Below are 15573 nucleotides of genomic sequence, written 5' to 3'. Positions count from 1 at the left end.
GATGACTACTTGGGGGAAGAGGGGGTGCTGGTTGTAATGGACACACCACATTAAAGTGTGATTACAGCCAGAGGAGAAACACTAAATAAGTCATATCTCATTGTTGGATATGTATCAGCAGTGATTTTCCTACTGGTTTTATAGGAGCCAAATATAGATTTCTCCCACTGGCATAACAACTGACAAACCCCAGACTATATGCATAATTGAAGCACCATCATCTCTGCTTCTTATTTGTTTACTAAAAAACAAAAGCTATGGAATCACAACCAAGTTAAGCGGTTGCTGGCGCATAAAAGCAGCAGAATGGAACACGGTAGGGCTACACTGAACAACACCTTTGAATTTTTAAAGTGAAAAATATAGGGGGGTTTTTTGGCAAGGCAAAAAAACAAAAAAGTTCTTAAAACCCAAAGGTACTTTTGAAGATGAAACACCCCATCTGTCCCAATCAAATGATACTGCTGAAATTACATGATTTCCAAGAACTGGTACCCAAACTTGCTCGCTTACCTCTTCCCTCCCAAACCATTTCCCTTTTATTATATTGTATCTTATCAGGTGATGAGTCTGTGGGCAGGGGGTGTATTATATTTTAATCTGTGTATACTCTTTAGAAAGTTGGAGGAGGAGGAGAACTTGTATAGGGAATGCAGAAGCATCAAAGAATGTTCTAGCATACTGAGGCCTACATCCTGTAATCGTCGTAAAATCCGGGTGACTTGTCCAGATCATAACAAGATTACATGGTGAACACTTATAAGCTGACCATTAAAAGCAAAAAATTCCACCAAGAAATGACTGAGATACAGCACCTTAATATTTCTGCTCTAATTGGAAAACAAACAAACAAACAAACAAACAAACCCTTGAATTATTCTATGCACAACCATAACATACATTTACTTATTTGACTTTTGCCGAGCTTAACACTCTCAAAAATCCAAGAAAAATTGTAGGGACGTGTGAGGGTTTGATTAGCTGCTTGTGCGTGAAAACGTGCTCCCTCAGAGTTTGTGCGCCCCCACAAACCTCCGTGTGTGACGGAGCTCCTCAGACATGTCTGCTCTAGTCACTAGTAGAGTCCGACAGTGGCTGTCTGCGGAAGCGTTTCCAACAAAGAAGTTCCTTAACGGAAACGCGTCTCCTGGACTCACGGCGTGACAGTTTCCTGCGAGGTATGGGTCTCCCTATGGGAGACTCCGATACCTCCCCACTGTTTTCGCTGGAAGCCTCCCTGAGCCCTCCCTCCTGCTCGCATTCCCTCAGAGACCCACTCCTCCCCCTGCTGGTCCCTGCTTCAGCAGTTGAGTCTCTTTCATCCTGCCTGAGTCCCTCCACCACCTGATGCTCTGATGGCAGTTCCCTGACATCCACCTCCCCTCCAGGGCCCCCCTCACCCCCTCCCAATTCCTCCCCCCTGGGAGGTGAAGGGCTAAAACCCCGAAACGAATCTTCCTCATCTTCTGACGTCTCGAACAATTCTCTCCATCGATCGTCGTCCTGGCCAGCTGAATCCTCCTCCTCTTCAGAATCTGGGAACCCCTCCAACTCCTCTTCCTCGTCGGTGGTGGCAAAGTATTCCCTTCGGAACCTCGCTACAGGCTGAGGTTTACGTGGGAACCTCTGATGAAAAGTCTCTATTAAAACCTCGTCATTGACATCCTCTGCCCTAACCCAGGTGTTTTCCGACTCCGGTTCCCCTTCCCACATTACCAAATACTCTACTTGATCTCCCTTCCACCTGGAATCGAGGATCTCCGCTACATGGTAGCTGTGTTCCTTCTCCTCCATTGCTGGTCCCCTAGTGACCCTCCCCTCACTGTCTCCTCTATACGGTGACAGCAACGACCTGTGAAAAACTGGGTGCAGCTTCATGTGGTTCGGTAACCGGAGCCTGAAAGCCACTGGATTGACCTGCTGTATGACTTCAAACGGACCCAGCCTTTTGGGTCTTAATTTCTTACAACCTCCTTTGAATGGCAACCCTTGGGTTGACAGCCACACCTGGTCCCCCACCCTGATGCTTTCACCTTCCCTTCTGTTTTTGTCTGCTTGCCTCTTATATTCCTCCTTAGCCCTGTTTAAGTTGAGTTGGAGCTGGCGATGGATCGCTTCCATTTCTTCCACGAACTGTTCTGCAGCTGGAACGCTCCAGTTCTCCCCCTCCCCCCCTGGGAAGGCTCTGGGATGGCACCCGTGATTAGCCAAAAAGGGGCTCATCCCCGTGGACACGTTCTCTGCATTGTTGTAGGCAAATTCTGCCAACGCCAGCTTCTCCACCCAATCATTCTCTCTGTCATTAACATAACACCTCAAATATTGTTGGAGAACCCCATTTGCTCTTTCCGCCTGCCCGTTGGTTTCAGGATGACGGGCCGTCGAGAAATTAACCTCTACATGCAGTAAGCTCATGAGCTTCCTCCAGAACCTGGAAGTAAATTGTTTCCCTCGGTCTGAAACCACCCTCAAGGGGGCGCCATGCAACCTAAACACATTCTCTACAAACAATTTGGCGGTTTCTTCTGCTGTAACCGCATGTGAGCAGGCTATGAAGTGGGCCATTTTAGTTAACAGGTCTACTACAACCATGATGGCTGTTTTCCCTCTAGACCTTGGCAGATCAGTCATGAAATCTATTGCCACTGCTTCCCACGGTCTCTCAGGTGTGGGCAGTGGTTCTAATAAACCAGCCGGCGCCTGCCTCTCCCCCTTGGCTCTTTGGCATTGTTCACACCCTCTCACATACTCCCGCACATCTTCCCTGACCTTGGGCCACCAAAATTCCCTGGTAACCAGCCACATGGTTTTGTGTTGCCCAAAGTGCCCTGCTGTGGGGCTATCGTGCAGCTGCTTGAGTACTTTCTCCCTCAATTCCCCTTCAGGTATGTATAACGCTCCCTTATAATACAATGCCCCATTTCTCTCCTCAAAACCACCGGGTTTGTCTTCCTCCCCTCTGAGATCCCTGAGTTTCCCCTGGGCGTATGCATCCTGCACCGTACCCTCTACCAATTCCCTTTGCCCCACCAAAGTCGCCCCACACACCCAGCGGTCCTCTGGAATGATATGGGTTTCTTCGGGTGCTCCCTCCCCCTCCAAATATTCAGGCTTGCGTGAGAGAGCGTCCGCCCTAACATTCTCTGGGCCTGGCACATAACAAATCTCAAAGTTAAATTTGGAGAACTCTTGGGCCCATCTCAACTGCCTTTGGTTGAGCACTCGCGCCGTTCTCCAGTACTCTAGATTTTTATGGTCCGTGCACACTTGCACTTTATGTTGTGCACCAACTAGCAGATGCCTCCATCTCCGGAACGCCTCATGAATAGCAAGCAGTTCTCGGTCGTACACCGTGTAGTTCCTCTCGGATTTGTTCAGCTTCCGCGAGAAGAAGGCACACGGACGCCACTCCGACTCCTCCTTCCCCGGCTGCAGAAGAAGCACCGCCCCTATGGCTCTGTCAGATGCGTCTGTTTCAACCCTTAGCTTCTTTCGTAAATCCACATGCAGAAGTTGTTCTTCAGAGGCGAAGGCCCTTTTCAGTTCCTCAAACGCTCGCCCCGCCTCCGCCGTCCATACAAACTTCTTCTTACTGCTGAGACAGTCAGTGATGGGCGCCGTCAGATGGGCGAAGTTGCGGATGAACTTACGATAAAAGTTTCCAAACCCTAGGAACCTCTGCACATCCTTCTTGGTTTTGGGTGTTTTCCATTCCAGCACTGCCTGTACCTTGCCGGGATCCATGGCCAATCCCTTGTCTGACAGGCGGTACCCCAGGAATTCCACCTCCTTGGTATGGAACCGACACTTCTCCAGTTTGACCCACAGCCTGTTGGCTTGCAGTCTGCTCAACACTTCTCTGACGTCTCTCACATGTTGCTCCTCATTCTCAGAATACACCAACACATCATCTAGAAAGGCAACGCAATTCTTGTAGAGCAAAGGGCCCAGCACGTGGTTCATAAAAGATTGAAAACACGCGGAGCCTGCTTGTAATCCAAATGGCATAACGAGGTATTCAAACGCCCCCAAAGGGGTAAACATGGTGGTTTTCCATTCATCCCCTTTCCTTATGCGTATCAGGTTGTACGCCCCCCTTAGATCCAGCTTTGTGAAAATCTTTCCCTTCCTCACCATGGTCAAAATATCATCAATTCTGGGCATAGGGAACGCCACCGGTTCAGTCACTGCATTCAGCCGCCTAAAATCACATACAAGTCTCGGCTTGTCCGCATTTTTTTTGTCCACAAAGAACACTGGGCTCCCCCCTGCTGCTTTGGACTCTCTGATGAAGCCTCTCTTCAGGTTCTTGTCAATGAACCCTCGCAACTCCTGCATTTCCCTGTCTGACATGGCATACAACTTGCCCACGGGAAGCTGTGCTCCAGGGAGTAAATTGATCTGACAATCAAAGGGTCTATGAGGTGGTAGTTGGTCAGCTTCCTTCTCGCTGAACACGTCGCTGAGATCTGCATACTGTGGTGGTACCTTCACCTTTCCCATTACTTCAGTCCCTGCTAGGGTGGCTTGGGCCCCTACTGAACCCTTCTCCCCTTTGCAGTGTTCTAGGCAATGTGCTGAACCAAAGGACACCACTCTTTGATGCCAGCCAACCAGCGGATCATGTAGAGCTAGCCAGCTCATTCCCAAAATAATGGGAGCGCCTCCCAGGGTGGCCACATTAAACGCTATCAGTTCTGTGTGCCTTGCCACCCTCATTATCATTGGGACAGTCTGCAAGCGGACTCCTCCTCCCAACAACTCCCTGCCATCAATCGTGGTCACCTGCAGGGGGTTGCTTAAAGGGATGGTCTGTATCTGGTGTTCAGCAACAAACTCCTTGCTCATAAAATTGCAGGAGCTGCCTGAGTCCAATAGCGCCTTTATTTTTAGGGGGTGCCCATTCTGCAGCTCTAGCGACACTTCAATCACTAGAGCAGGTCGAGGAGCTTCTGGCACGGGCACTTTCACTGCTCTTTGGCCTGGCTGCAGTGCCCCAATTGTGGCAACCAGGCGTTGGCTTTTACCTGCTCCGCTCCCCCTTCTTCTCCCCCCTCAACAGCTCCCACCATCCCTTGCCATTCCTTCCTCTGGGGGCAGACTCTGGCAAAGTGGCCTGGCTGTTGGCAGAGATAGCATTTCCGGGGGCCCTTTCCCTCCTTCTTAGCTCCCTCGCTGGTTTTTGAAAATGCGCGCGCGCGCGCTGTTCCGATTTCCATCGGCTCTGCCGGCGGGAAAGCTGGCTCAGGAATGTCTGGAATGCGGAACTCCTTCCAACGTTCCCCTCTCCCTTCCCGCCTCTCCAAGGCTCTTGCCTCCTGCCGCGCTCCTATGGTCAGCGCAGATTTGGTCAGCTGATCCATAGACTCCGCCCTGGGGCTCCGTGCCAGCTCGTCTTTCACCCCCGAAGAAAGACCTTCTTCAAATAGCATTTGAACGGGTGCCGCCGATAAATCCCAACTCAGTCTGTGAATCAGCATGGTAAACTCAGTCCAATATTCACGGACAGATCGACTCCCCTGCTTACAAGCCATTAGCTGTCTGCGCACCACCCCTTCCTCAATATCGCTGGAAAACATGATATCCATTGCACGAAAGAACTTCATTGTGTCCTTTAGTATGTCATTGTGCGTTGCCATTAGGGGTCGCACCCAGTCTCTAGCCCCTTTCTCAAGATGCCCAATTACAAAAGCAACTCGCGATTCCTCATCAGGGAACTCATCGAACTGCACATTAAGGGCATATTGCATCTCTGTCCTAAAAGCATGGTAGTCCTTGGGGTCCCCCCCAAATTTCTGCACCAATCCTGGTACCTTTCTGGGGAATTGAGTGGCTCTCCCCTTCTTGTCTGCATCCTGAGCCCTTCTCTCCTCCAGCCTCGCCGTCTGCAGGGCCAGTTGAACCTCCAACGCTCGGTATCTATCTTCCAAGCTTGGACCAGCTCCAGCCCCTGCTCCTCCGGTTCCGGTTGGTTCGCTCATGATGCCTTCTCTTGCACAGGCAGCGTACAAAGACTGTCGGACTGCTGTGAGGGTTTGATTAGCTGCTTGTGCGTGAAAACGTGCTCCCTCAGAGTTTGTGCGCCCCCACAAACCTCCGTGTGTGACGGAGCTCCTCAGACATGTCTGCTCTAGTCACTAGTAGAGTCCGACAGTGGCTGTCTGCGGAAGCGTTTCCAACAAAGAAGTTCCTTAACGGAAACGCGTCTCCTGGACTCACGGCGTGACAGTTTCCTGCGAGGTATGGGTCTCCCTATGGGAGACTCCGATACCTCCCCACTGTTTTCGCTGGAAGCCTCCCTGAGCCCTCCCTCCTGCTCGCATTCCCTCAGAGACCCACTCCTCCCCCTGCTGGTCCCTGCTTCAGCAGTTGAGTCTCTTTCATCCTGCCTGAGTCCCTCCACCACCTGATGCTCTGATGGCAGTTCCCTGACAGGACGTAACCCTTCTAGATTTAGTTAAAAACCTTCATGAGAAATATGAGGTTTCATTAAAATTCTCATTTAAGTCAGGAGCAAGTCACACTGCAAAAGGGACTCAGTGCCAGATGCACTCATCCCAAAAGAAAGACGGCTGCCAGAGTAAGGCTGTGTACACGCCATACCTTTAAAACACACAACTTCCCCCAAAGAATCCTGGGAACTTCAGTCTATTAAGGGTGCTTTGAAATGTACCTCTGCAAGGGATAAACTACAGTTCCCAGGATTCTTTGGAGGAACCAATGCGCTTCGATGTTGCGTGCACAGACTAAGGAAGAAGCAGCTGCTGAAGCCAGTAAGTTGGCAAAAGGGCATAGCTGTCAACCTTCCCTTTTTTGCGGGAAATTCCCTTATTCTAGCGCCGTTTCCCACTGCTTCCTGCTGCTATCCTGGATTGTTAGATATCCTGTAGACTGTCCCTGGGACAGGTGAGGCTGCTGATCCCTTATTTTCAAATCTGAAAGTTGACAGCTATGTAAAAGGGGGACCAGTGGTGTGTATGTGACTCACTGACAGAGGAAGAAAGAGTGAGTAAGATTGTGAGAAGCTCTACATTGACAGTGTCTGTTACCTTCCTTTGCTGTCCTGCAAGATCTGTCTGAGCCTGAGGACCATTCTGTTGTGACTTATTCTTCTATCACCCTGCTCTCCTATCTGCCACATTCCAGCACCTACGACTCCTTTTTCTTCTGCTTGCTGAGACCCCATCTTGGGCTTTTACAGTTAAAACTGCTAATTATATTCACCGCTTTCCTGACTTCTAACCTTGGCCAGGTAGGTTTCTGAAGATTACGGGGAAAACAAAACACTGCTTATTTCTCTTTCCCACCACATTAAGTCACGCAGAGCTGGCGAGACCCAAATGTCTGAGTAATCTCCAAGTCAGGCTGAAGCTGCACTATTATCAAAATGCTCCTAAAATGATACTTAGCCTGCTGCTGCCTTGATCCCCTTAGGACACATGAATGACCCCTATTGACTCTACACCCTCATTCATCACTAATCTCCTCAGGACACCTCAGCTGATTTAATGTCAGTAGACATGAAGTGGCTTATTGTTTGGCCATCTTGCACAGAGACGGGGGAGAGGGGAGGAAAGAGACAGTGACTTATTCCAAATATGCCTGGGAGTCATGCTGGATTTGCCTTCTATTTTTTTTACATCACAGCACACTTCACAGATGTGGCTGTCTCGTTTTTCTCCTTCAAGATGGTCACTGGTTGGGTTTAAGCTAACTGCCAAAACTCTCATGCAGAAAACACTCCACATTCATCAGCCATCTCTCCTCAGAGAGAAGGAGCGCGGTGCTATGCTGACGCTCCATCTTTAAGCTGTGCTCGCTTTGACGGAAGATGCGCTGCCACTAACGCAGGCAGGGCCATTTAGTCTAGAGCCACGCCTGTCCTCAAAACCACCAGGATACGCTTATGCTCATATTTGGGAGAAAGGAGGATATTTTCTCCTTTAAAAATCAATTCATTTGCCTTATCAGTATAAACCATACAATCGAGATAGATAATAATGAAGCCATGCAAAGCACAAATGCACACAGCCTTCCATGAATGTTGCTCAACAAGACTTCACGTAGCAAATGGAGGGGCCAGAAAGCTTTTAGGTGAGAGCAAGGGATTTGATACATATTAACAGGCTTCCTTTCCCGCCCCACAAGATTATTTTTCTGCATGCACATTTCCTCCTTATAGGGACACAAGAGAATTCCCTTGTTTGTAGAGGAGAGAAATGGGGAGGCTCTATCGGCACAACAACTATCTGTGAGCAGCCTCATGTGTGAAGCTGCATGGCCATAATTTCCAAGATGGGAGAAAGGCTACTTAGATCTTCACGATGTACTCAGCCTTTCCCCTCTGTAATAACTATCAACACGACACCTTCATGAGCCCATGGAAGTCCATCTTAAAAGAGGGATGAGCAACTGGTGGCATTCCATATTATGTTGGACTTAAAATTCCAACTAATCTGACCACTGGCTATGCAGCTAGGGCTAATGGGAGTTGAAGTCCAACAACTCCCTCTCTTAAAGGAAACGGTAGTGGAGTTGATCTGAATATGCAAAGAAAATCAGTTGGTACAACTTTGCTGGGACTGTACTACTTCATAGGGGGGGGGGGATTCATAAGTTTGAATGCTCCAAGTTATAGAAACATCCCCGCATGTCAACACATACTAGAATTTTCAAATGGAAAAGGCATCTTAATTCTTCTTCCATCATTTTTATTCACCCTTGTTACACACCTGCATGTCACACCTGCAGTCAAGTTTCTTTGTTTGCAACAATCATGCAAAGTACGACAATGCAACAAATGCCAGTTCTCTGATTGCAGGGATTGAGCAGCAAGCACTATCTCCATCCATTCTGATGGACCCCTCAACACTGCAAAGGAAAGCTGGGTAAAGAAACAAGCCACCAGTTTAGCGCATTCTTAAAGTTCCCAATTTGATATAGCTCAGCTCATCTTACAGAAAACAGCAGGCTTGTAGCCAGAACTTGACAGATTGCAGAAAGGGGACCGAAGTGTCCACAGGGCAAGTATTATATGAATCATATCATAGCTATTCAACAAAAAAACTTCACTATCGCCTTCTGTTAAACACTTCCTTGTTTCAGACCACTTAATGATGACTAAGCAGAGGGTCAGAGAGACAAGAATACAAGGTTTCAGAAAAAGGACAATATGCCATTGAGCAGGCTTCCTCAACCGTGGCCCTCCAGATGTTTTTGGCCTACAGTTCCCATGATCTCTAGCTAGCAGGACCAGTGGTCAGGGATGATACAGAGGATCTGTATACTTCAGCACCGGGGAGGCAAGGTGCTTTTCAGACCTATAGTTTAAAGAAGTACTTCCATCAACTGGGGTTTTAATGTGAGTATCAATCTTACACTGGCCAGAAGGCTCATTTGTATTACAAATACTTCTTATCCGCTTTATTTCCTGCATTGCCACTGACATCAATACAAATAGCGTGGGAGATGCTAAAGTTAATTTTAAGCCTCAGGTTGCACAGCTTTGATCAGCCTTCCCCAACCTGGAGCCCTCCAGATGTATTGGACTGCAAACTCTGGCCATATCTGGCTGGAGATGATGGGAACCGGAAGTCCAAAACATCTGAAAGGCATCAGGTTGGGTTAAGGCTGGCTTTGGACAATATTTTAAAGTACAGGGGAAAGGGCTGGGGGTGGGGGAAAACATGAGTCCACACAAGGCTCTGTGATATATGGAGAGCTAATCTGAGCACATAGCCTGCTGATAGAGATTTAAGACAGGATAGCTTTGAGGCATCTGTTCATAGTCTGCATTTTAATCAAGGCTTATATTTTGATCAGACACCTGTATTCTTAAAATGAGCTTAAAATATATTTTAAAATATCTGTATCTCTCATGCCAGGCAGCATCTCTCATGCCAGGCAGCTGAGTGTATCGGCAGATGTGCTCATCTTAAAGAGGGCCCCTGGTTTATTGTGGTCATAAAAAGGCTGAGAAGCGAGGTCACTGACCTTACAAATTACAGAATAATCAAGTTGCAAAAACAATTATTATGCCTCCCATTTTAGACTTAAGCCCAAAGGGTAAATTGAAGAAGTTGCTTTTAGAACAGCAGCTGTTTTAGCAGCAAAAGCGGGGCTGTAAACTAAGAGGCTTCTCTCGGAAGTTGCTTTTGGAAACTGTTTTTTTACTAAGTTCCCTTTCTTCTAAATATATATATATTAATGTATTAAATATATAGGCTTAAATGTAATTATGCAAAGGATTTAGAAAGCATGAAATTTAGATGTTAGATTCTTATTTCATAGAGACAGAGTCCTAGAGTTGGAAGAGACCACAAGGGCCATTGAATCCAGACCCCTGCCAAGCAGGAGACACTATTGAGCACTCCTGGCATATGGTTGCCGGGCCTCTGTTTAAAATGAAATTAAAAACCATCTGGTTTGCAGGGAATAGGGAAAAAGGGGCCAAAGTTTATCTGGTAATTAAGGTGCCTTGTAGAGGTTAATGGCTACTTGTTTGCCATTTATAAATAGAAGAAAATATAGCTCTCTGTCTCCCATAAAAGGTAATAGGAAATGGGTGTATATTTTATGATTGGTTCTAGCAAACAGCCAATAGGAAATTCAACCAGGCTGATTGGACAGAGGCAGCCAAAGGAGGAGCAAGGGGACTGGGCTGAGGGAATATAAGTGCTGGCCATGAGGGCTGGCAGGCAGAGCATTGGTAACCATATACCACTGTGTCTCTCATTTATTTGTCTGACAAATAAATTATTATTTTAATTTCTCTATTGCTGCGTTGAATATTTCATTCCAGCTAAGCGTTAACCACAAGCAGGGTGCTACAGCTTCACATGGCTTGCTTGATTTAACTAGAGAGCTTACTATGCACTGAAATGGAGGTAAGGTCATCCATCAAATAAGTTAGCTTTTTTAAAAAAATGAAGGAAAGAAAAACCTTCTGAGAGGTTCATGGCTTTGAGCCTTACAAGCAGTGTGCACCATACATGCAATGCCGATCTTCCTTTGCACTTCCCCTCGGGAAGAGGGGTTTGAATGATAGCCTAAATTCTGATGCAGAAAATGAAGAAGGGGGAGGGGGTTGTCTCCAAAGGCAAGGCAACAAATGGCTCCTGAAAATGGCTGAAATCTGGCTTGCTCCAGATTTAAGGAGGTCTAGTCTTTCTCAGTCACACCAAGGACTCCATTCTATAAAGCTGAAGAGATTCCAGGTCCATTGCATTTCAAACCAAAAGACTGCACCATCAGTCTCATTGTCTGCTGGTATACCTCTTATTGCTCCCATGGAACTGCAAACACTTATCTCATCTATCATTCCCCTAGTTCTCCCATGCCCACAGACAAAGAAAGCTGCCTTATACTGATTCATGTCACTAATCCTTCTAGCTCAGGGGAAGCTCAGGCCTGCTACCCCTCTGTAGCAGATCTGGCAAAGGGGCACACAAGGTTACAAAGGGAAGAAGATCAATGAAAAAGAAGCCTGCTCAGTCAAGGAAGCTTTCGCCAGCAGAGAAATATGATTGGATACAGCCCACAATCTTTATATTAATTGGCACAGGAACATCATACGCAAAGGTCTATTGAATATTGCATACGTACCCATGAAAGAGAATTTCACTATATGCATGAGAGAAACACACATTTAAGAGCAAAATACACGACATGCAGTGCTGCATTACTTTTCAACTACAGTGGTACCTCAGGTTAAGAACTTAATTCGTTCTGGAGGTCCGTTCTTAACCTGAAACTGCTCTTAACCTGAGGTACCACTTTAGCTAATGGGGCCTCCCACTGCTGCCGTGCTGCCGCTGCACGATTTCTGTTGTCATCCTGAAGCAAAGTTATTAACCTGAGGTACTATCTCTGGGTTAACTTGGCTTCTCTGTAACCTGAAGCATCTGTAACCTGAGGTACCACTGTACTGGAAAAGGCAAAGTGTTGAGAAGGAGCAAAGTGACTCTGAAAGAGAGCTACAAATTCCACTCTGCACTGACATGGGCCAGCAAATAATCCAATTTTCATCTGCTCTGATTGATACCTTCTTCCCCAGTCTTGTTAAAAGGGAAGGTGGGGACAAAGGAGATGTGATTATTTCCCACACCAGCCAGCTTTCGCTTTCTTAGGTCCTATGAAACACAAGCCCCACCTGACCCTTTCGAAGACAGTGTGAAAACATTTCAAGTAGTGTGTGTGCATGCAGGGGAACCCTCTGTGCAGCCATTTCACTTTAAAGGGCATGACAGCACCGTGTAAACAGAAGGGGAATAAACTGCAAAGATATATGCAACGTTTACAGCCAAATGAAAGCAGCTGTTGAAAGAGAGAGGGGGCACCTGAAAGCAGGGGACGGTGCTCAGGATGTAATGTGGTGCTCTCAATTTACACATTTGCATTTTCACAATGTTCAAAAGTGCAGTCCTGCCAAGCACTCCATGGGAGGCCAGGGGAAACAGCAGGTAGGGACACCGACCTCCCGCCAGGCTCTCGTTCTGAAGCCTTACTAGTCCACAGAAGGAGACAAGGAAGAAGCCAGAAGAGCCAAGAGGCTGAGTGGCAAAATCCCTTTACATTGTTGCCTGCATCCCATTTTAAAACATGTTGAATCAGGCCTTAGCTGAAACCTGGAACAAGATGCTGAGGTTAAGGGAGTGGTGCAAGAGATGCCCGCTGCCAAAAACGAGCTCCCAATTCAGATTAAATGACAATCCAGATGAATCCAGATAATGGTTTATGGATCAGTTGTGTTCAAGTGTGGAAGGATTTACCAAGATATCTTCCAGTTATGCTACAGGCTCAACAAATGTGATTATTTGGATTCTGAGTAATAACTTGCAAGTAACAGTGTAGCTGCCTTCTGCCAGGGGGATTAAATGATAATGTGGAACAAGTGCCTTCAGGAGAGGGGATTTAAAAGTCAACACAGTTGCACTCTAAGACAAATACCTCCCTGAAGATATGTTGGATGAAAACTCTTTCTTTCTCCAAAGCCCTCCTAAAAACACCTCTCCTAATCCGAAATCAGAAACATTCTTTTCCAGTTTGCCACCATTCCATCTAGCAATCTCTGTTGTATCCCCTCTGTCAGAACTTAATAATAATAATAATAATAATAATAATAATAATAATAATAATAATAATAATAATTTATTTATACCCCACCCATCTGGCTGGGTTTCTGCAGCCACTCTGGGCGGCTTCCAACAAAATATTAAAATACAATAGTATATTAAACCTTAAAAGCTTCCCTATAAACAAGGCTGCCTTCAGATGTCTTCTAAAAGTCTGGTAGTTGTTTTTCTCTCTGACATCTGGTGGGAGGGCACTCCACAGGTGCGGTGCCACTGCCACTACCGAGAAGGCCCACTGCCTGGTTCCCTGTAACTTGGCTTCTCGCAATGAGGGAACCGCCAGAAGGACCTTAGTGTCCGGGCTGAACGATGGGGGTGGAGACACTCCTTCAAGTATAATGGACCGAGGCTGTTTAGGGCTTTAAAGGTCAGCACCAACATTTTGAATTGTGCTTGGAAACGTACTGGGAGCCAACATAGGTCTTTCAAGAGGTCTCATATTGTGAGACCAAGTGCTCTTCTTGTAATCGTTGAAGCACCTATGCTGTTGTTAATGTCACCCAAATGGTCCTTACTAACATGCTGGGCAGGCAGTGATTCAGAGAAGTAGGAGCACACTTTAAAAGAGCACACTTTAAAAGGGCATAGGATGTAAACTGGATCAACCAAAGGCCTGGTTGGAAAGGAATGTTTTTGCCTGGGGCCTAAAGGTGTTTAATGAAGATGCCAGGTGAACTTCCCTGGAGAGTTAAGGTAGTCAGGGGTAACTTAAGTTGCCTATGATTTCACAAGGTCTAGCTCTGAGTGCAACTTAGTCAGGTGCAACCCTTAAAAGTTAGATAAATTTGTTATTTTTTGCACCGACGATTTTGCTTTGCTTCAGATGCGAGGGCTAGAGCTCAGTGCCTGCAAAAGGCCCCAGGATCAATCCTTAGAATCGCCAGGTAGGGCTGGGAAAGATTCTCTGCCTGCCTGCTGCTGCCAGTCAGTGTTGACAATACAAGGCTAGATGTGGCAAAAGTCGTGACGCCAGCAAAAGGCAGCTGCCTAGGTTCCCACGCAGTCATGACAACTCTACTAATTTGTCTGAAACTTCCTAAAAATAGAAATGGCAGTCTCATCTCCACAACCAAACAATTCAGTCCTTGGCTTCCCTGCTGCTGCCGCCAAGCACAATGGGACAGCTACTTACAAACACATGCCAAAAATTCCAATGGACCACCTGTTTGCACACTAGTTCATGTGCAAATAAAGCTTTTGCATATTATTAGACTTGCAAATGTGATTATATTGCAAAAATAATAAGGGCTAGTTGAAACACTTATTTATAAAGACGTGAAAAAATGACTGAGAAACTATTGTACTTAATATACCAAACTGTCATTTCGTCTCTTTTTTTAATGACTATGACACTTTAGACTGGAAGCATTTGATTAAAAGAGATTTAATACAAGCAGCTTATAGTATCTTGGGGTATACAGCAATGAGGAATATGAGCACTGGAAGTAAAATAAAAATTAAAAATCTGCTAGACCGCAATGCATAAACTAATTAATGAGCCAACAAGCCTATTTGTTTATGTCATTATAGGAATTCATATCCTGCCCTTCAAATATATTCTTGGCCATCTTACAATACAAAATCAAATAAAAAGTAAAATCATTTTAAAAACATGATTTGCATCATTTCATGATTTACATTGTTACAATTTAATCAGAAATAGTGATGTCAAGAATTCCAATGAAAATGAAAATGGTAATAGAAATTACTAGTGTTCACTTGTATGTCCCATGTCCAGAATAGAAATCAATCCAGCAAATATTATTGGCATTTGCTATTGCTGCTGCTTTCAGTCTGCAAATGAGATGCAATTGATTGTGTTCCTGTCATCTGCAGACTGTTTCCTTTGCACTTAAATGAACGGGGTTGAATAATGTAATGAAAACTTAACTTACGTAATTTCACCACGGTGGAAAATAAGACAAATAATGTAATTATAATTATTTTTTGCATAAGATAAACTGCAGTGGAACAGAAACAGCACTGCATGTGACAAATATAAGGTGAACTGAAAAATGATTTCGTCTTATATCCCTAACCAGAAAGCAAATCCCAAATAAGTTCAGGGTCAAGCAAACTTACTTGGAAAGGAGGATGACACAGTTCTGTGCTCTCCGGCCATCAATCACAGAAAGCTCTTTGACCTTTCGGGTGGACAGGTACAGATCTTCGGTTGATCCCATTTCCTTCTATAAATAGTTTTTAAAAAACCATGAAAATCAGTGCCATATATTTTTCCTCCTCCTCCTCCTTTTTTTTCTGCCAGTGCAGAAGTGCCACTAGCTAGCCAGTGCTCCAAGCCCAAAGAGTTGAACTTGTGTGGAAATCCATCTGAGATGCAGGATTGTAATGAAAGGGAAGATTAAGGAAGCCTAGAGTAGATTTCTCTGTCCTAGTTCACCAGCTAAACCAGAAACATTTACTTGCAGACAATGGTACA

At 45.9% G+C, this 15573-nt stretch overlaps 1 protein-coding gene across 7 annotated transcripts in view; it reads right to left on the bottom strand.

Moving 5' to 3' along the window:
- Positions 1-15573, bottom strand: part of DAAM2 (dishevelled associated activator of morphogenesis 2) — a 226984-nt gene that overhangs the window by 42152 nt on the left and 169259 nt on the right. For all 7 annotated transcript variants that reach the window (XM_081186365.1, XM_081186362.1, XM_081186368.1 and 4 more), the window contains one exon: positions 15216-15322. In XM_081186365.1, the coding sequence (XP_081042491.1) occupies positions 15216-15322 (107 nt within the window). The remainder of the gene's footprint in view (positions 1-15215; positions 15323-15573) is intronic.

The sequence above is a fragment of the Podarcis bocagei genome (genome assembly GCF_964188305.1).
Source record: "Podarcis bocagei genome assembly, chromosome: 3".
NCBI lineage: Eukaryota > Metazoa > Chordata > Lepidosauria > Squamata > Lacertidae > Podarcis > Podarcis bocagei.
Note: the sequence above shows the minus strand (reverse complement) of the source record. Positions and strands in the feature narration are given on the sequence as shown.